Source organism: Apteryx mantelli, chromosome 2, assembly GCF_036417845.1.
Source record: "Apteryx mantelli isolate bAptMan1 chromosome 2, bAptMan1.hap1, whole genome shotgun sequence".
NCBI classification, from domain to species: domain Eukaryota; kingdom Metazoa; phylum Chordata; class Aves; order Apterygiformes; family Apterygidae; genus Apteryx; species Apteryx mantelli.
In genome coordinates, this window is record NC_089979.1 from 92,799,621 (window position 1) to 92,817,925 (window position 18,305).

General features: G+C 38.5%; 1 protein-coding gene across 3 annotated transcripts in view; it reads right to left on the minus strand.

Moving 5' to 3' along the window:
- The window catches only part of ICE1 (interactor of little elongation complex ELL subunit 1), a 35,798-nt gene that overhangs the window by 7,175 nt on the left and 10,318 nt on the right, over positions 1 to 18,305 (minus strand). Inside the window, exons 9-15 of one of the 3 annotated variants that reach the window (XM_067291043.1) lie at positions 18,249 to 18,288; positions 18,091 to 18,150; positions 16,180 to 16,269; positions 16,039 to 16,092; positions 9,748 to 10,118; positions 4,324 to 9,102; positions 2,349 to 2,517 (exon numbers count right to left, since the gene is read on the minus strand). In XM_067291043.1, the coding sequence (XP_067147144.1) occupies positions 2,349 to 2,517; positions 4,324 to 9,102; positions 9,748 to 10,118; positions 16,039 to 16,092; positions 16,180 to 16,269; positions 18,091 to 18,150; positions 18,249 to 18,288 (5,563 nt within the window). Of the gene's footprint in view, positions 1 to 2,348; positions 2,518 to 4,323; positions 9,103 to 9,747; positions 10,119 to 11,066; positions 11,121 to 16,038; positions 16,093 to 16,179; positions 16,270 to 18,090; positions 18,151 to 18,248; positions 18,289 to 18,305 lie in introns of those variants that run through there. The other 2 variants (XM_067291041.1, XM_067291042.1) reach the window with 2 other exon arrangements.

Genomic DNA, 18,305 nt, shown 5'->3' on the forward strand with positions numbered 1-18,305 from the left:
ATGTGTGCTACTGATACAGTTGAAGAAATCTTACTCATGAAATTAATTCAGAGCAGGTATCTGAGCACAATCACATTCAATTCAAGCTAGAAGTCATTAAAGTCCAGTTCTTTCCTCTTAGGCACCTGCTTCTCCTCCTACCCATCAAAACCCCTGTGTTTCAGAGCACATCAACCGTGGTTTCTACAGAGTTCGAACACTTGCAATGAAGAAACAAATGCATGTTTTGCTCTTCAGTAGAGGGTAGAACGTGCATAATTAGCTACGAGGGAAAGTTGAAATGAAAGGTGCATACAATACATTGTGCTATGAAAGACTGTATCCAGAACTACAAAAATAAGAAAAGATAAAATTCCAGGCCATCTAAGGGAAGCTCACAGATCCTTCTGAACGCTAGAACAGAGATCTTCCAGGCAAAATACTACTAAAATAGGTGGTGAGTGTAGAGACAGCAAGGAGTTAAAAAGTGCATTGGAACAAGCAAGAATAAAATGTTACTTTCAAGTATGAAATGCTATATATACACACTCAGAAAACTATCGTCACAACTAAGAGCTACAGAACCAGCAAAGATTAGCAAGCTAAATGCATGTCCCCTCTTCAGTTCAGCACAGCTGTTGCATTTTCAGAAATTGCTTAAGAATTGGACAGCATACAAAAATACAGTAATGTTTCTTGGTTTGATGTATTCAGTAATGTCATTTTACAAATGACATTAAACTATGAAGAAGCAACCTAATTTAGAGTTATTTAAGGTACAACACTTGAAAGGGAAACAGAACAAAAATGGATAGAAAAGTCAAGGGAACAGATGATGCAAATCTAAAGAGATTGTACTGACTGCTCATAGTTAGTCTGGCAACTGCATAGCTGGTACATAGCTTGCAGTTGTGTCGCTAAGATTCTGATGACAGTTAATATATGAAACCGTATGAAAGAAAACTTTAAAATGAACACACTATCATATAAAATATATATATATATATTAAAATATATTTATAACTGTGCACCATCAAAAGATTAGATTAAAATAAAAATAAAATAAAAATCACAGAACATCCACAACAGGAATTTAAGGCAATTCAAAGTATAGAACAGAAAATCATTCAACAATGCATGCAATATACGCATTTAGTCACTGAAGTTTGGGTCTTAAAAAAAAAAATAAATAAAAAAATTTAACAACATTAACATTTGCAAGAGCCCATAAAAAGACAAAAGTACCAAGCTACCACAAAATAAAAGGATCAATTATTAAGTTAGACTAACAAAGGCCTCTGTCAAATAATAGTTTTAATACTGCACCATGTTAGAGACTGTTACCAGGAAAAGAGCGAAAGGAGAATTACGATGGACTGCATGAAGGACAGAAAAGCAGCTAAGAAAACAAGAAGAGTTCCAGGAAAAAAAAAAAAAAAAAAAAAAGAGATACTTAAGAAATCAAAAAAATCACAATTCTTAATTCAAGTAAAAGAAGGAAAAAAAATAGACAGGGATGTTATATGGAAGATAACCACTAACTTTGCTTCCCATAAAACCAAAAGTTGTTGCATTTTGTTTCTCAGGCTCTCAATTTTAGTTTTCTCTTAGTTTGGCACACAGATGCCAATATACTATTTTTGAGCCCTAGATGGCTTGGTATTTTCAAATTAATTTAAGTCCTTCCAGAATCAAGACAGACTCTTAAATTAGTACAGTGATAGTATGTACGTATTACCTGTGTTACTCCATCACTCAAGAGAATGGAAACACAGGGAGACAACATAACTCTCAATGAAGGGAAACTTCAGATAATGGAAAGTATTAAAACTTTAAGGAGTACATGTTGTATAAATGGACTGGTTTTGGTCCAGGAATTGCCTGACCCCTGGCACTGTTTTAAGCCAAGACATGTTTTATCACACTTGCTTTCTGAATCAGTGCATGCTTACTTAATAGCAATTAAAAAAGCCATTAATAAGCAGAAAGTAGAGAATTCCCTGGACTCACAGTACTATCTTGGGGGTGACAGGGCAAAAAATGAAAGCAAAGAGGATCCTAAATCAAATATTTAAAAGAAAAAAAAGAAAGAAAGAAAGAAAGAAAAAAAAAAAATCAAGCAAAAGAGCAAAGACTACTAAAAGCCCAAGCCATCACCACAAACATGAACAGAGATACAGATGTGGATGAACTGGGAGAAGGGAAATTATTTCTAGAATTTTCTGTACTTTCTGCACTGTGAACCAAAGGTCCAAGAAAAATGACCCTTTCACAAAAGGAAAAACACTCCACAAATATAATCATTCTGGAACACCATAGCAAAGATGCACAGCATGCTTGAGACACAATATTGCTAATACATACTATACCTTCTTTAAGTAAGCTATAGCAGAATAGGCGGGCTCTTTCCAAGTCTCCCAGCTGCCGACAAATTCCTACATAAACTCTACAGAGCGCCTGAGTGAAATTGCAATTTGAAGCGGTCTTCCGAGTCTTGAGTTTATTGAGAACAGTGCGCAGCAGTGACTCTGCTAAATGCTGTAAGGTACAAAAAAAAATTTGTCATACTACACTAGAGAATATAGTAAAGAGAATTACTGTTTTATTTGCAAAACTACTGTTTGCATACTAATAAAAATGCACATGATTAAATCAGAAAACTAGCAAAGAAAAAAATATAACCAAAGCGAGGAGTGACTTCCCAGAGCAAATGTACCCTAAGCAGATGCAGAACAGGACTACTATTCTTTAAATAAGGATTGCTAAGGTAACATGACTAAAAAGCTCTTTAAAAAGGAAAAAAAAAAAAAAGCACAGAGGAACAGTGACAGGCAGAGGAACCCCAATAACCTAATCCAAGCAAACAAAGCACCCTGACTTGGCTGCTCCCGGGGCCGTCACAGGAAGACAGACATCCCATTGCCTGCCTGTGAAACTCACCAGCCCAGTCAGCAGCAGAGGGTCCCCAGATCACCTTACAAACTGAGCGGGGGGGTTACTGTCTACAGGATTCATTATGGGATGTGCAAGGGAGGAACAATTTGGGATTATGCAAGACTTGCTATAGGATGTTAAAGGCAAGGACTAAAGGGACAGAGTAGGATGAGAGGCTTGGGGAACCAGGTGTTGGAGAGGACACAAGCCTAGGCCAGATACCTGCAGACACCATGGGGTCTGAGGGTTGGCTGCTGAAGAAACTAGAAGGTCCAAACCAGCTACTGGAGAGATGTGTGGGATGTGTGTGTGCCTGTGTATAAAACAAGTGGGGAAGATCAAAGGTCAGCTACTGTACAGACTGAATGTCTAAGGCCAGCTACTACAGGGATCCATACTGTATGTATGTATGTATGTATGTATGTATACATTTTCTACTACCAGGCTTTCATCTTGATGATCTAGAGGAGGAAACCAGATCAGGCCATTTGTGCTGTTCATGTTTGTGTGAGTGATGCTGTCTGTGTTTAGCTGTGCACATATGTATACAGGTTTCATGTGCACAGGCACCTATTGGGAGTACATGCTCAGCCTCACTACTCCCTGAACCTGGGAACACAGAGCTGCAGCAGTCTCACTTCTATCAGGCTACCAGATTCTGCAGCTCCTAACACAGACACCCTGAGAAGTTGGTAAGCAGCTTTTTTTGAGTGCTCAGAATACTAATCTAACTCAGTCTGCTTAATTACTTTTGAGAACTGAAAACAGGGCAAAATGCTGTCATGTGTCAGTTGGTAAACTGCTCTGCTGCAGACTTCAAACTATCTTTGAGAACGATAGGGCAACCAAAGCGAATTTTTTCAACTCTGATGCAAAACAAATTCTGAGAAACAAACTAATGAAAGATTTCTCCAATAACATTTGTTTGAATATCTTAATGTAACATGCTAATCAAGGTGAATATGGAATGAAAGGGTATGCCACTATTCTATATCATATACATATATGTATATTTATTTTTATATATGTATATCTTATATCTCTTTCTTATTTAATTGAAAAAAGATGCATCAAATTTCACACTTTGAGAAGAAAACTCATTCTATAGCTAATTCTACTAGCTACAAAAATGCTGTAGAGTTAAAACAAAATGCCTTATGAAAATATCAGGGAAGCAAACATATTTACAAGTGTAGTTTTGCATCTTGGACACCACTGAACCGTGATTTCTTGTGCTATTTTAAGTTTTATATTTGTTAAGCTTACACAAGTTTAGAATACACTTGATAACCTTTCAAGACTACACTTCGGCACAACAGGTTGCCTGATTGATTGAGAGTTTAACCACTGCACACTTATACTCCTTTCATCTGCACAGAAGTCATTATTCAAATACAAAATGCTACATACCTTGTTTGTGATCCCAAATTCATAGACAACTTCTTTCTCTTCATCTGTCATTACTGGAATCTTTGAGATATTACCCACATATATATGACTTCGAATAACAGGTAACAAGTCAAAACAGGATTCAGCAATTTTCTTCAATGCCACAGTAACTATCTGGCAATCAGTATCAATAACCTTCTTTACTGGTAAAGACACTTCTGAAATGGAACTGTGTGCTGAATCACCAATTTCACAGCTCTCGACATGCAAAGGCCCCTGCACTTCAGACATTTTATTTTCGGTAGTTCTGATAGCAGCAATGTCACTGGGTTCCAGCTTTGGTGGTTCTCTGTCCAATCTCAGCCTCTTTGCACTTCTTGGCATAGATATTGGCATTAAAGTCCTTTTCCCAAGATGATTCAATGAGCTGGAAAACAACTGCTGATTTTGCATGTCTTTGTGTTGTTCTTTGCTACTGTCAGACTTCAAATTGCCCCCAGTTTTAACAAAAGCAGTCGATGTAGATGCAATTGCTTTGAATCCACCTATTTGAGTCACAGGTCCTGGCAAATTTTGGCCATCTGAAAGGGCACTGCGGTTAAGCTGAATATTGCCTTTCAAAATGTTTAGGGTTCTTGCCCTTGCAGATAGCTCTGGATACATAGTGTCCAGTATTTTCACAGAGTTCTCCTGAGCAACAACTGGAGCAGTACTATCAGCTGCAAACAGAGGAAATCTTCCTGGAACGGGAAGTGCATGCTTTGGAATGGAAGTACAAAATTTCAAAGGTGAAGAGAGAATTCTTCTACCTACTGCCATTTCTGAAGGAGACGGAGGGGAAAATAAAAGGGCAGATTTGACTGTTGGAGTATTTGTCAACGGAGACATAAGAGGAGGAACAGGAGTTTCACGTAGTGGGGATATCAGGTCATCAAGAGGAGAAAGCAAGGAGGATCGACCAGATGAAGTCATTACTGGGGAGGCAGAATACACAGCTCTTGGAGGAGTAGCAAGCAAAGGCAGTAGCAAAGGGGGCAGAGGAGGACCCATCTCCTGCCTAATTTTATTTATAATCTCGGGTGAGTATTTTGTTGGCACAGACGTATCGGCATTTGCAAGAACTGGTTGAGTCAGTTTAACTTTCAGGGTTTTTCTTCCTTTACCTCGAAACAGCCTCTTTGATAGCCTGCCATGCATTACTTGGACAGCTGTCTTGGTTGAAACAGTCAAGACTTCAGATGGTTCTTGCACTTTGCTCTTCAATTTATTGCTCTTTTCGAGAGCAACATCCACACAAGATCCTAACTCCAATATGCATGGCTTTTCAAATGTTGCTTTTTGCAACTCGGAAGGCTGGCTGACTGTCTGAGAATTACATACTGCATCAGATAGGGTGGGATTTGGAAGACGCTTGACTGAAAAGTTTTTTCCACCACTACTCAGAAAGTCCTTCTGAGGACAAGAGGTACAACTGCAACAACAAGGCGGCTGAAAACCACCTAGCATAACATCAGTGTTGTTGTCTCTCAAGTTGCAAATAGTGAGAGTTTGATCACGATTATATTCTTCAAACACTGATACCCCTATATCAACACTCTGTAACAGATTTTGCTCCACATTCGACTGAAGTTTTCCAGAATCATTTACTTCTAAGAAATTGCTAGGTGCTAACATTCTTGTATTTAATTTACTATTTTTTACAGCCACTCTGTATGTTTCTGAGAATGTCGTTAACATCTGGCATAGCGGTAACCTATATTTTGGAGCACTTTGCATTGCAAGGCTTTCTTTTGAAGTTCCAGCTTTTATCAGACTTTCCTCATTGCCATGCACCCACTCAGCAGTATTAGAATCTCCCCTACATTCACAGGCACCCTCAGTATTTTCAGAGGTCTCTAATAAAAGCTCTCTTTCCATAGATAAGTCTTCAGGATAGTCCTCCCCAACCAAACATGACAACTCATTTACAGTACTTGAAGAGGTGTCAGTTTGACAGCGTGCATCCATATCTGCTACAGGATCTGCTTTTAAACCACTAACCATCACAGTGTTTCTTGGGTGCGCTATTGAATGAAATTCACATACTTGGTAATCAGCATCAGCAACTGCACCAGTTTCCACAGCATCCACCACAGTTGTCCTGGAAGCTCTCAGTTTCTCTCTGAACACTGGATCACAGTCGGACCATTTCACATACCTGACTTTTTGTAAGGGACAGTCCTCCTCTTCAGATTCATTGCTCTGCTCCGGGATTTCAAAAGCATTTTTAGACCTTTTACTGTCACTTTTCTCAGGTGTCTCAACCCTGTCCAATTCTTTGCTTTTTCCCCCAGCTGTTAGTTCATCAGTTCTAGACTGATCTGTACCAGCTTCCCACACAGAAGTCTTGCATCCTAATTCTTCACAAAGAAGCTTTTGGAAACAGAAGTTAGAGGAGTTTGCATCCAGGATCTGTGTTTCTACTGACGGCTGAGGTTCTTCATCTACTGTCTGTTCCTCCTCACCTGGAATTTCCACTTCATTTTCATGCGTGTATTCACTCCCAGGGCAGTCCAGTTCTTTGCATGCATTCTCTTTTTCAGTAGGTAAAATCTCAGAACCCTCTTCCAAGCTTGCCGAAGAGCAGTTGAACACACTATGCATAACATCCTTTTTATCTCCCCCATTTTTCCATATATGGGCAGAAGCAGCATTTTCTGTGAAATTAGTTTCAAACCTGCCAACTTTCTGAAGACTGAAATTTAGATCAGTAGGCACTGTGGATTCCAAGCCAATTTTCATTTGAACAGGAGGATCCGTTTCTTCAGTATTTATACAGCCTGTCTCCAAGACCTCTTGAGCAGACAGAGTCAATCCACTGTTAAAATCTTTTTCTGAAGTAGCCTGGCATACGATCTCTGAAATGTTATTTCTCTTCTTCACAATACTCTCTTCACAGAGAAGTGAACTGGGACAGGTCTCAATCATCACTTCCTTGCTTTGCTTATTTAATTCCCCTTCTATTTCACTACATTTAAAATTTTCAGTTACCGAGAACCGGTTTACACATTTTGCAAACTGTGCCTGAGAAATAAGTTTGCTTTCTACTAAGACAGATTGGATGGTATCCACTTTCTCTGTTTCTAACAGCTCACTGCTTTCCCCTCCAAAATCTTCTGGTTTAACTTTGAATTCAGTCTCTTGAGATTCAATCACTTTTAAGTTCTGAGTTCTGGAAAACCCACATTCTAATGTACTACACATGTTTTCAGCTTGTTTCATTTCACCATTTCTTTCTGTAAAATCTAACACAGGTGAGACATACTTAGCTACACCATTTTCTGCATCGGTAATGCATGCTGTCTTTGGTAGGGCCAGTGCACTTTTCAAGTCTGACTTTTTTTGCAACAAATTATTATCTTTTTCTCCCTGGTGTGGCTTAACTTTTAAAGATTCCCCCTCCTCTACATTTAATAATACTCCTTTTTCTGCTCTGTGAAGTAATTCTGATGATTCAGCTATTTCTGGAACATTTTCTTTGTTCAGTTTCAGGGCTGGGTCAATAGTGTCAGGTTTGGTAGTATTCACCTCTTGAATTTTGAGCTGTTCATCATCTTTTGGAACGGATGAGCAAGGAATTCTGTCCACATCTATGTTTTTGCCTGCATCATCTACATACAATGAATTTCTGATTCCTTCAGTAGCTGAAGTCTCCAGTTTGTACTCTTCATCCACTTTACATTTTTTTGTATATACACATTGCTTCTTCAGTATCGCTTCACTGTCATGTTTTATTTCAGAGCACTGAGAGTGAGCAGAGATCTCAATAGCTCCAGTGTCTACCTCAGTCTCCATACCTCTTTTCTCCCCATCACACTGTATTACCAGGTCTTCAGCATGTTCTGCTTCAGAGAAGAATTCAGAATTACTGCAATCAGACTGTATGCTTTCAGAGAGCTTCCTCTCATTATTTGCCTTTGCATAGAGTCCTTTTATCTGTGTTGCAGCTGTTACTTCCTCTCCAATTATCATTTGTTCTGTGTTTTCTTCTGTGTCACTTGCCATATTATTTACTTTGGCTACATTTTTGAATTCATTTTCAACTACTTCATTTTCTGTCAACACATTAGATTTCTCCTCAGAATCTTCACTTTGAAGCACAAAGATGCCTTGCTCAGGTGGCAAGTGAACAACATTTTCAGGAATGGATACTGCCCTGGGAGTTTCTCTCTCTCCTGATAAGCCATCTCCTGCCTTCATTAACTCACCATGGTTTTCATGCTTACCCTCATAATCAACAGCTCCAATTAAGACTGCATTCCCCTCTTTTTGCTCTACCTCACTACATTTCTCCATCCAATTCTGAGGCTGGAAATCACATAACATACAAACAGTTGAGAAGGTTCCATATTCACTGGGCATGTCCTCAATATCTCCTCTCTCTTCTGCAATGGCTTTTAATTTATGTGCTGTTACTTTGGTTCGTCCTCTCTTCTCAGTTTCCATAGTCTCAGAATTCTCCTCCAAAAGCTCTTTGTTAGCTTCCATGTTCATAATTAAAATAGCCGCCTCAGGTTGCTTTGTTACAGCACCTCTCTCCTCCTTGCTTAGCATCTTCGGACCAATATGAACAATCTTTTCATTACTTCTCAGGTTACCTGAGATTCCTGCATCAAGACCATGCAGAGACTCTTCACTCAGACTGAATACATTACATCTCTGAGGCTGAACTCTGTCTTCTTCTAAAATACCCTCCGCTGCAGAAACACTGCAGTCAACTTCTTCATCACTGGAATCCGTGACATCTCCAAACAATACATCCTTCAATTAAAAATACAAAGAAGTTAATTTTCCTGAAGTCCCATATCAATTCGAAGACCTGTACTTCTCTAAACAAATACACTGGCCCAACACACAGTGATTTAGAGATACTAAGGCTGATCAGTAGAAATAAATCCCTCTCCATCATTGCTTTTCATAGCAAATGGAAAGCACCTTTGTGAAACAGGAATGTTTGAAATTTTTTTTTTTTTTTGGTACTCTTAGAATGTAAATCAGTAGGCAAAGAAAAGTGAATAGTTTTTCCTCGACTTTCAAAATTTGAGTTTGTTACTAAAGCCATGCTTATGCCCCCCCCCCACCCCCAAAAAATCAGGATTGTAAGTCTGTAGCACTGGGAAAAGAAGTTATAACAGCAGTTGAGACATCATCAACTTTGTTTTAAATATACTTCAGAAAACTATGTTTTGCTTCTTTCCACAAGCAGTATACTACAGAGATCAGAAAAACGTATACATTTAGATCTAAACACAGACACACAGACCTCTTCGGTGCACAGGAGTAAGTAACACTGATTCTCAACAACCCTCCCCTCCCCCAAGAAAAAAAACAAGCATTCCAAATTGTTATTTTTGCACTAGTTGTAAGACTGAGTTAGTGCCAATTCAGACACATCCTGAAACTCACCTGTGTAGCTAGTGGTGAAAGTTGCACTGGAGAAAGCAGAGCAGGGAGAGGCCTGGCCCAATTCAATATATCTATCACGTTTCCACCTGGGCTTTTTTGCTCCTGATCAGAAAAGTCTGAACTGCTGTGTGTCCCTTCTGTCTGTACCATCACATCTATAGTTTTGTCCTCACAAAAAGCACTATCATTAGCACAACCTTGCAGACTTTCTTCAGTAGTCCTGTTTTCAAGATGGTCATCTCCAAAAGGCTCCGTACCCACTCGAAGCTGCATGGCTGTTACAGAATTTTGCTTTTCAACACTTTCTAGCGAAGAATGCCAAGGTAGCACTTTGTCAGACTTCCTCATCTTTTGGTGGGTTTGTACAGTTTCTAGGAAACAAAAATATTGTTAAGAAATTAATATATTTTCCCCTACTTTCCTAATACTTCAAAGTAATAAAACTGCATTACCACTTTTTCAAGTGATGGTCCCATAGACTGTAGTAAGAAACACTTAAAGTCTTTTTCAGAAATATTTTCCATACAGAGATCAGATGTTATTATTCACAAATATTTCTTCTTCCATGCAAAAGATATGTGAAGGTACAAAGAGCTTCCCCACATGGACCACCTTCTGCCTTGGACCACTGAGACCATTCTTCACAACTCTTCCAGTCAGGAAAAGCAATACTGGGTCAGGCCAGAGGTCCATACAGCTCAATGTTTTGTTTCCAGTTTTAGCCTAGTAACCGACACTCAGTAAAAGCAGGATAAGCATGCAGGGACATTCCCCATTCACCCTTTAATTCTCAGCTTAAAGCAACCTGAGGCTTTGAGCCAGCAGCTGCACTTTTATCTTTAAATCATAACATGCAGGCCAATCATAATTATACCCTGCCTTAAACACACCACCACACCCAGTTTTACAATTTAATACATACAAGCTTTTAAACTGTTCATTGTTTAAGTTTCACTCTTCAGCTCATTCATACAAGATTCTCTGTTTATTTAAGTGTATTAGGAAAACTGAATCCTTAAAGAAAGCTTTCCCAGAAGTGTGTTTTCTTAAAAAAAAAAAAGTTGTGCACAAAAGATAAGAGTTTGAACCACTTGGAAAAAGAGATACTGAGAAGTTGACAACCCTTCCAAAGCAATGACAACTAGATCTGTTTTATGCTGTTATTATAGTATCAAGAAAGCATGTCCAAACGCTGTGTGAAATCCTGAAATTTGAATTCTGTGATTTTGGAAAGGAAAAACACCCTTCAGATAAAACAACTACCAGCTACTCCCATAGAAATCGACAATCCCAGTGTGCCACATGGAACTAGAACCTACCCTGTAGTACTTGCAATTTTTGTAAGACTTTTGTGCATGATCCTGTTTATAGTGCACAGAAACACCACTGGATGTAGTTTCAGCAGTATCCAAGCAAGTTATCAAACTTCTTTGCGTGTCCATGTACCATTCCACTATACAAAAAAAAAAAAATGGCACATGCGCAAAGTGGTTTTGAACAGTGAACATATTACTTAATTGGCAGAACTGACATAGGGGGAAGTGGGGGAAGCATCCTTCATCATTGCTATACCTGTGGCTGTTTCTCCTCTGCTACAGCTTGCAAAGACACTCCTGAAACAGCCCATCAATGGGAAATTAGATTCAAAAATATTGATTTAGTTCCAGATATGAAAATGCTCCCTCAAAGATCTGTCTCCCAATAGCCTTATAAGAATGTTCTGATATGTTGGCTCCCAAAAAAGGTTTAGGTAGGGAAACTCATCAAAAGCCCCATTTCCGAGATCCATGTCAGTCACTTCATGTAGCAGCTATATCTTAATTGCTACAAAGGACACAAGGAAGAGGGAGAGACTGTTCAAACAAAAGACCTTACCACCTTATTTTCCCATAGATAAGTAAGCTCTGACAATCTCCTTTGATTAGAGCAACATCTTAGAAGTTTGAAGATCACACACTACTTTATTGAACTCTTTCCCTAGAGTCACATAGAGCTTCCAGGACGTTCTACATCTTTTGTCATGAAAAGCCTAGATCCCCTTTACTAGTTAGGTCCCCCACTGGACCATTTAAGGGAAAAAGAGATCCTTCACAAGTAGGAACAAAGAGGAGGATTAGAAGGAAGAGTAAGAAGATGGTATTCTTCAGGATTTTAGGAGATTCCTCTCATGCCCTTTTGTGCCAACCTGTTCTAAAAATCAGAACTTCCTCTACACTGAAAAGGGCAGATACACACAGTTCCACATTTTTCTCCTAGAAAAACTTCAAGTAGACAAGTGGGAGGTTTACTTTGAACAGTGAATGAAATAATAGTACTGAGTTATCAGGCACCTTCCATCCTATCCTCTCAAGGACATTGGTCACATGGCTACATGGAGCCCTAGAATATGCAAGCATCACAGCTATGAGAGAGAGAGAGAAAAAAAAAAAAGAGACCGTTTTACTACTTTATTTGCATCCAATTCTAAGCACAAAACTTAAATACATACCACCCACTGAGAAGTTTCCCCAAAGAAATGGATCAAAGATCCATTATCATTTCTGAACAACTAAGAGATTCTCCACCTTTCTCTCTCCATCCCCCTTCCTACCCAGGCCGTGATGAATTTGCTTGAATTTCTTCAGGGATCAGATGTTTTTCCTCATGGTCTCCCCTTTATCTGTAGACAGAGTTGTCACAGAAATCTCTGAATGTTTAAGTTTATTCAGGATATAATAAGCATCTCTACAGGAACTAGAGAATTCTTTGGCTCCTTGGAGATTCCCAATTACTTACACTTGAGGTCCAGCAAAAGGCCCTTCTGATACTGAATCAACTTCATCCAAAGTATGCCCTCAAAGATTATATTTCAAAGATAAAATTTATTATTTCCAGGGAATCCCGCTCTTTTTCCACTATGTCACTTATCAAAATGATTATGTTTCATCTTCGAATCTATAGTCAGAAATCTAGTCTATATAGTTTCAATCCCTTATTGCCACCTTCCCCCATTTCTGAGAGATGACTAGGATTACTCTGAAACACCACCCAAAGCTACTCCACATAATTATGAAATACTTCCTTGATGAAGGATGGAGAATGAAGAGCAGAGATTAAGTAATTCAATTCTAAAATCAGTTGTCTTGGAACTAAAACTGAATTTTACAACTCTAGTGTCTGTTCCTGATCATCCCCATTGCAGGGCAACTCACCACTGCAAAACAATATCCTCTTCTCTCCCCACCCCAAAAAACAAAGCACCTTTCTGCAACAAGTCTTCAAAACAAAGACATTAGCTTCAAATTGTTTTTCCTCGCAAAGATAAGGACCAGTTTTCAGATTAAGACGTTAGATATTTTATCACAATATTAATTCATCCTGCCATATAAATCTCTCTGGTTCATAACAAAAACTCACCACAGTCAGCACAAAGCAAAATGCCTGGCAGTGGCAATTGTCCACTTTTCAAGGACAAACATCTACCAGTATTTCTCAGAGGAAAAACTCCTCCACAGGAAGTTTCTCATACCCTACTGATATCCCTTTTTCCAATTAGGTGAATTACACTAGTTCTTTAGAGTCACAGGCAATACTCTAGATTTCAAGACAGCAAAACCACACATCCCATCACACAACACAAATAATTAGGGAGAACCTTGCAGCACCTACAAACCCTCCACCTGAAACAACTGTACAAGGCTACACTATCTAAAAAGATGTTTCTTGAGAGATCTTTGCACTGTCTTTATGAAAGAAATGAGGTCTGCTTAGTAAATCACTAACATCATATGGACTTTGACCTCAGGTTCATCCAACATACAGATTAGGTCCTCATGGATTCAGTCTTAGCTTTCTATTTTACAGGTAACACCACTGCATAGAAGCCTTATATCTCCTTTTTAATTAACACAGACACCAAGGTACCTCCAGGGTGCTTTTCTCCAACCCTGCTCTGAACATCTATAAATGGCTTCTCCCTCTAGATCCCCAAACCAGTAGGAAGATCAGATAAGATGGGTTATAGTTCTGTACTAGGCCAGATTTGGCTCAGAAGCTTCTTGTATACACCATATGGAGAAGCTCAATTCCTCCCAGATTGCCAGATCTGGTCTTCCCATCTTTCCTCACCTTCTCTCCCCAGAAGTATGCATATGGGCAATGCATCTTAAAGAATCCCAATTACCAAAAACTCTTCAGCACTGTGCTGCAAGATTCTTCAAATGTTTCTCCATATACCTATTCACACTGTAGATGACTATGCTCAAATTATGTGGGAAACAAGTTTCCAAATTCTAAGAAAACAGCAATGTATTATTAACCTTAGAGTAGTGATGGTCAATGACAAGGTCCAGCCAACTTTATTACTGGCAGATTTGGAACAACACTACCAAAACCAAGCCAAAATGTTTTTAAAATAAATTTGGCAAAGTCTCATTGACCTGTGAGGCTTTCACAATGGCACAGTGCTTGGTAAAAACATGAATGGAAAGCTTGATGAGTCTTAGATTTCATACATGAAAACATTCTTCAAGAAAGCCATTCAAAGCTGTCTCAGTCCTGGTGGAACAGAGAAAGCACTGACTGTTATGTAAGGCTTCTAGTACCTTGCAGCACACTTGAGCGCACTAAGAAAAAGGCCAAAGAGATTTATTTTTGAAAGACTAGATCTGGGCAGACAGAAGAACAGAGATCATTCTCAAAAAACAATGCTTCAAAAATACCACCAGCAAGCCAATTTGCTCCCAAAGATGAAACTGTCACCATCTTGGACAGGGACTTAAGACAAACTCCTAACTCATTAAAGATTTTTTTCCCCCCTAAAAGTCTCCATCTATAACCATGAGCATTTTGATCTTACGAATCCTGCTCACTGAGGTAATGGCCACTTTCATAAGGCAGAACAACAAGATGGCTGTCCTGGGCTTAAAGAGAAGAAAGGAGGGAAAAGAAAAGAAAAAAAAAGAAGGCAATTAAAAGTATGATGTACTTCCCCAATATCCAGCCATCCCAACAGAAGTAAGGGAGGAACTGATTAGAAATGGACTGATGGACTGTTAGGGACAATTGCTTCCTTCTGTGAAAGCACTATAGCCTCTGTCAGAAGCGAATGGGAAAAATGGGACAGATCCATTCTGAAATCTAAAGCTCCCCTTACAGCAAAAGGGGATTACACTGGAACCTGGCACTCCTGAAATCATCCACATGACAAGAACAAGCACAGCAATCTCTGAAAAGTTTGAGCCTTGATGAAGGAATCAGATTCAGAATCTAAGGGGACAACTGTCTAGCTCAGCTCTGGAGCTGCAGACATGAGGCTGCAGATCTGCTGCTCAGAGGCTGACAAAGGTAAGGGTGATAAACAGGCTTACAGATCTATCCTTATATTTTAGCACCTATAGAGTGGATTCCACTGCAATACAATCTGACACTAGATTCATTAGGATCTACACTGCTAGCAAATTTTCAGACTTAACAGGGCAAGGAGATAGCATAGTCCATCTTCAAAGCTCTCAATAGCGTACTTCTCCCAGGCAGTATCTGTACAGCCTAAACTACAGAAAACCAAAGTAGTATAGAAAAATAAAAGATTAACTAGCACATACTGGAGAGACAGCTACAGAAATACTAATGCAGTTTCACAGCACTCATTGCTTCTGAGGGCAGAAGGAAAAGGGGATCTGCCCTGTGAAGTTGAAGCAGTTCAAGTTTGGTGTCAATATGTGCATGGATAACTACTGAGAGATCTTTTGGAATTAGACAGAATACCACATTAAAAAAATCAAAGCAATGACCAAACTACATATTATGTTTCTCTGTCAAACGCATATGAAGTTTAACCTACCATTACATTTTACTATTCATGCAGGTATGCATGAAGAAAATGGTGGTGAGAGATTCTTACAAAGCAACTATTTTATCACATGTTCATTTCAGACTAAAAGAGAGCTTGCACTCCATAGTTCACATTATATACTGTGGAGTTTAGAATGATGCCTTAATTATTACAAGAGAGGTAGGAGGGCACTTTCAGCTTTTTTGATTATTTCTAAGAATTTGATATCACTGCAACAGTAGATTATAACCAGCTTACATTTAGAAGAGCATTCCAACCTACTTGGCTGTTGAAATTGTAACTTGCAGTTATTTTCAGATATTCTAATCACACACATACTTGACCGAGCAGTCACCAGGGAAGGCATTTAAGACTGTCCAAAAAAGTGTTATGCTAACAGTACCCAATCTGATGATTTATCCAGTAAGGATAAATTAATGCACTTGCATATTAGTATGTTTACATTCACTGGAACCTACCTTGTGTAACAAAGTGTCTTCTTTTTTCAGGCTGTGCCTTATCCTGACCAGAAGCTGAAGAAAGAAGTTAGCAATATTTATTTTTGATCAGAAAAAATGGACAATATCAAGAGAATTCCAAAGTTTTGCACGCCATCTCACCCAAGATGTAATCATTTTCCTGATTCTCTCTTTTTCCTGTGGCATCGTCAATGCACATCCAGAGCTCCTTCAATAAGAGTTTTATTTTTTCTGTTAAAAGAAATATTTTCATAAATTGAGGAAAGCCTCAGTTATTCAGAGAGCTAAAAATTTGTTTTTGTTCTTAGTCAGAACACAGACACGACTACAACAAAGTGGAAAACACTAATTACAAAAATTAAGACAAGTAGCCATTTTAGCCTGAGAGGAAGAGATATTAGATGATATAAAGGGAATGGATCCTTAAAGCAAACTACATATCTACACAGCAAACTGAAGGAACGGCTGCAGAATGCTTTAGTTTTTCCTTATATAGTGAGGGTGGCAAAAAAGTTGCCGCAGCCGCCAGAGTAACAGCCACAGAAAAGCAGGTCTGAAGATAATATTAATGTAAATAAACAGCTTCCATAAGAATTCAGCTGATGCCAAGATAAATGGGGGAGGGAGTCTTTTATGAAGACAGTATTTATATCACTTTCCTTCTCTATGCCAACTCAGCAGTAACTTGTCTTAGTCTTATCAATGATCAACAGGACACAAATGTATCTGAACTGAGTATCAGGCCACAGCATTAGTAGATATTGTCTGGACTTCTAACAGTGTCATTGCTGAGGGATGCCAGACACCCTTGTTTCTGGAGCAGAAAGGGAGGGGTGGGGATCAAAAACCCAACAACATCACAGGGACCTCACTTACTTATGCCAAGACTCAAGTTCAACAATCATCAGATCAAACAATTGGCAAACGAGAATATCGGTTTTGTGGCAATTCTGTAAGCCAAAGACCACAACAAACTGATACTATCTTATAAGCAGATATTAAAAAAAAAAAAAAAAAAAAAAACTTTGCACATAGGAAGAAAACATGCCAATTTCTGTATGACAGCTATTAATAATGCTCAGATTAGAGTTCAGATCTTAATTTTCCCATTTCACCAGAACCAAATTAAAAATTAAAGGATGAAATTGGGTTCCATTTTAGTACAATCTAAAGGTGGCAAAAAATGCACCGAGACACACAACCAGTGACAAGGTCTCTTTTTCAGAAAGGATCAGTTTTGGGTGACAAAATTCATATATATATATATATATATATATATATATATATATATAGCAAAGCATAAAGTAGAAAAGAGAGGTTTTTCTTTTATCTGAAAATTGCTTTCAAATTTTCTAGCTAATTGACAGAGTAATATTCAAAAGCATTGCCAATAGAGTGCAAAAATGCAAAAGAATATGCACAGTTGCTTAAATTTTGGCCTCTACCTGTCCTCAGCAGTTTAGATGAAGTTAAGGAGTTCGTTCAATTATGCAGTTGGGCTCAGATAATTTGTAGTGGACATTCCAAGTTGGCAGAAGAAAATTCAGTAGGATAAAAACAACTATTTCTACTGGATTTCCACCCCATTCAGACAAAAAGCCTCACATAGGAATGTTAACTGGGACAATGTCTATCTTGTGTCCTTCGCTTTCCACGTTTCCTTATGAACTCAGTGAGCTTCAAAGACGAAGACAATGGTATGGTTTATATTTTTCTCAGTGGTTGCATTCTGTTGCATAATTGCAAGTCAATCTGCCTTTCACATGCATGAGGCAGACCACAGTCATTTTAATGACACAAGCATCTTCCTTACTGCAAAACTGAGAACAGTCACTTAATACATTAGTGGCTATGTTCCTTAACCAGTGTAACATATTTGTATCAACCACATCTGCTCTTACAGTAATTTTGTCATCATTCTCCGTTTCCACAAATGCAACTCTAAGCACTCCAAAAATGCAATTTCAAGTAACACAATAAACTAATTTCCAGAAAAGTGACAAATTCATAATGGTTTATATTGCAGAGAGAAAGGTCTTCTAGAAATCATACCTTTGTCTATATCTGTTGTAAGATCTTCACCAGAACTCTGGGTCTCTGCATGTTTAACTACTGAAAAGAAAGAAGGGGAGGAGAAAAAGAAAAGAAAAAGTGTTCAAACTAAATATTACCATGCATAAGTCTGAAGGTAATCAAAGCTGAACACTTACTCTTTCTGCACTTCTCCTTAAGAATACCATCAAGTTTTCCCTGTTAAAATTAAAGAA